This window comes from Drosophila montana, unplaced genomic scaffold (genome assembly GCF_035044405.1).
Source record: "Drosophila montana isolate Dmon_TW-CO22-7 unplaced genomic scaffold, ASM3504440v1 contig_1964_1, whole genome shotgun sequence".
In the NCBI taxonomy this organism is placed as follows: Eukaryota; Metazoa; Arthropoda; class Insecta; order Diptera; family Drosophilidae; genus Drosophila; species Drosophila montana.
This window is the reverse complement of record NW_026996881.1, coordinates 534,650-536,621: the sequence shown is the minus strand read 5'-3', so window position 1 is coordinate 536,621 and position 1,972 is coordinate 534,650. Positions and strand designations below refer to the sequence as shown.

General features: G+C 40.2%; 1 protein-coding gene across 1 annotated transcript; it reads right to left on the bottom strand.

Annotated features, from left to right (window-relative positions):
- Nucleotides 1-257: 257 nt before the first annotated feature.
- Nucleotides 258-1,637, bottom strand: Or83c (Odorant receptor 83c). Its single transcript, XM_064679097.1, has 4 exons — nucleotides 856-1,637; nucleotides 573-762; nucleotides 360-515; nucleotides 258-311 (listed from the first exon to the last, which is right to left on the bottom strand). The coding sequence occupies exons 1-4, from the start codon at nucleotides 1,635-1,637 to the stop codon at nucleotides 258-260; spliced, it is 1,182 nt and encodes a 393-aa protein (XP_064535167.1).
- Between the last annotated feature and the right edge of the window lie 335 nt (nucleotides 1,638-1,972).

The following is a 1,972-nucleotide window of genomic DNA, read 5'->3' as shown; positions in this document are numbered from 1 at the left end:
GTATATATCTACATATTGACGCATTAGAATGTTGTCAAACCTGAAGTTTGCATGTTATGAATAAGAATGCGATAAAGAATCGTTAGTTTAAGAGAAATTTAATTGCATCTATTCTCTCAGCCATAGCTAGAGATCTGCTTCTGGTGTTGGTGCAACAAATTTTTTGAATTATTGACTATTGTGATTAGAATCAAGCATTTTGACATATTTTGAATAGTATAGAACAAGCTGCTGCTATTAAGAGAATATCTCTATGCTTAGTTGCGATTCCGCATCATCATCATGGATATGCTGTATATGAGCTTTGTGATCTGAAAAGAAATTTGATAAGTTGTGCTGGCTATACCCTGTACACTTGCCTGCAGGGCTGTACGCATGCTCAGCGGCAGAATGCCGATCATTGTCATGGTTTGCGTTCTCTGCGCCTCCTTCAGCATTAAGCCAAATAATTTGCGTTGATCCGGTCTTAGTTCCTGCCAGCTTATGCTGCTTAGTCTGTCATACACTTGATCGTACTGAAGAATGATTTTAATTAGAATTTATAATAAGCACAATTGATAATTGAAACTGACAGCGTATTCAATTTGCGAGCCCACAATACAGTAGACCAACATTGAGTAGGCGCTTATAAATAAGTAGATGGTTGATATTAAATGAAAACCGTTCAGATTCACGCAGAAGCAAAGCAGAATTGAGATAGCAGAGGAGAGAACCTGAGCGGCTATCATATTGTGATAGATATTTTCGATATCCCGACAGTAGCTGGAATTGAAAGTGAGATTCATTCAAACGACGATAGGCATACAAAAAGAGTGTAATTTTATATATAAATTTATCATTCGCAATGCGACTTACTCGGTGAACAACTGATGCCACTTTATTAAATCTAAGAGAAGAGATTGTGTTCCAATATCTGCATAGCCACCCACTTGAGCTTCATATCTCGACTGCTCCTTATAATTTAGTGCATCATTCAGGGCGTTTGCTTTCAGCTGCAAAATGTGCGCGAATGTCAGAATCTGGACTAGAGCGAGCAATACTAACAAATCGCCCGTGTAGAAGCCAAGTCCACCCACAACAGCCACAATCATATGCTGCAAATATGTGACTGTGTAGCCAACATTATTCTCCAACGACAGACCCGGAATCTCATACTGCATGACTGTGACGCGTGTGCCATCGTAAAAGAGTAACGCCCAGGGCACCGCAAGCATCACGAAAAATGATACAGCATAACCAATGCGTATTATGCGCCGTATTTTCAGCATCCGATCAACGCCAAAGTTGAGAGCAACACAGTAGTCCGCACCGCGAGTCTCATACTCAGCAAAGATTCCAATGGTGTAGTTCAACATATTTTTCATGGCTGAATGATTCTGTAGGACAGAGATCAGCTCAGTGGTCCCATTGATAAGACCACCCAACATGATGCTGGCTTTCAGACCATCCATCCAGTGGTGTTGTATCTGGCGGAACGCCCAGGACACACCAAATATCAAGTAGCTCACAGGTGCAAACATTGTGATCCAGGTGCGAAAGACGATCTTCAGCTTTGGCGCAAGCAGATCCAATCCAAGTAGCTTCGCGCAGTAGTTGATGTTCGCAACGAGCTCGTGAATACGCACCGAAGGTCTCATGTTGACTGTTTGTTTGTTGGGCTCAAGCTATTGGATTTGTTGCTTGTGATAATTATATAATATTGTAATTGCTTTCTAATTGTTGCAAATATGTGCAGTTTAAATTTGTTCCCATGTGCCAAGGTTAAGGAAAGTGCATGAAATCGCAAAGCAGAGTAAGGGAGGGGACTTTTGCAAGATTGATAATGCGCAATATAGGGACATTCGATACTATATAATAGTCTTTTATATAATAGTAACATTTCTAGGTCTATTAAAGTACGGATAACAAAATAATGTAATATTTAAGAAACCCCTCTGTTTGCAAAGGTACTGAGAACCGATTACTACATATA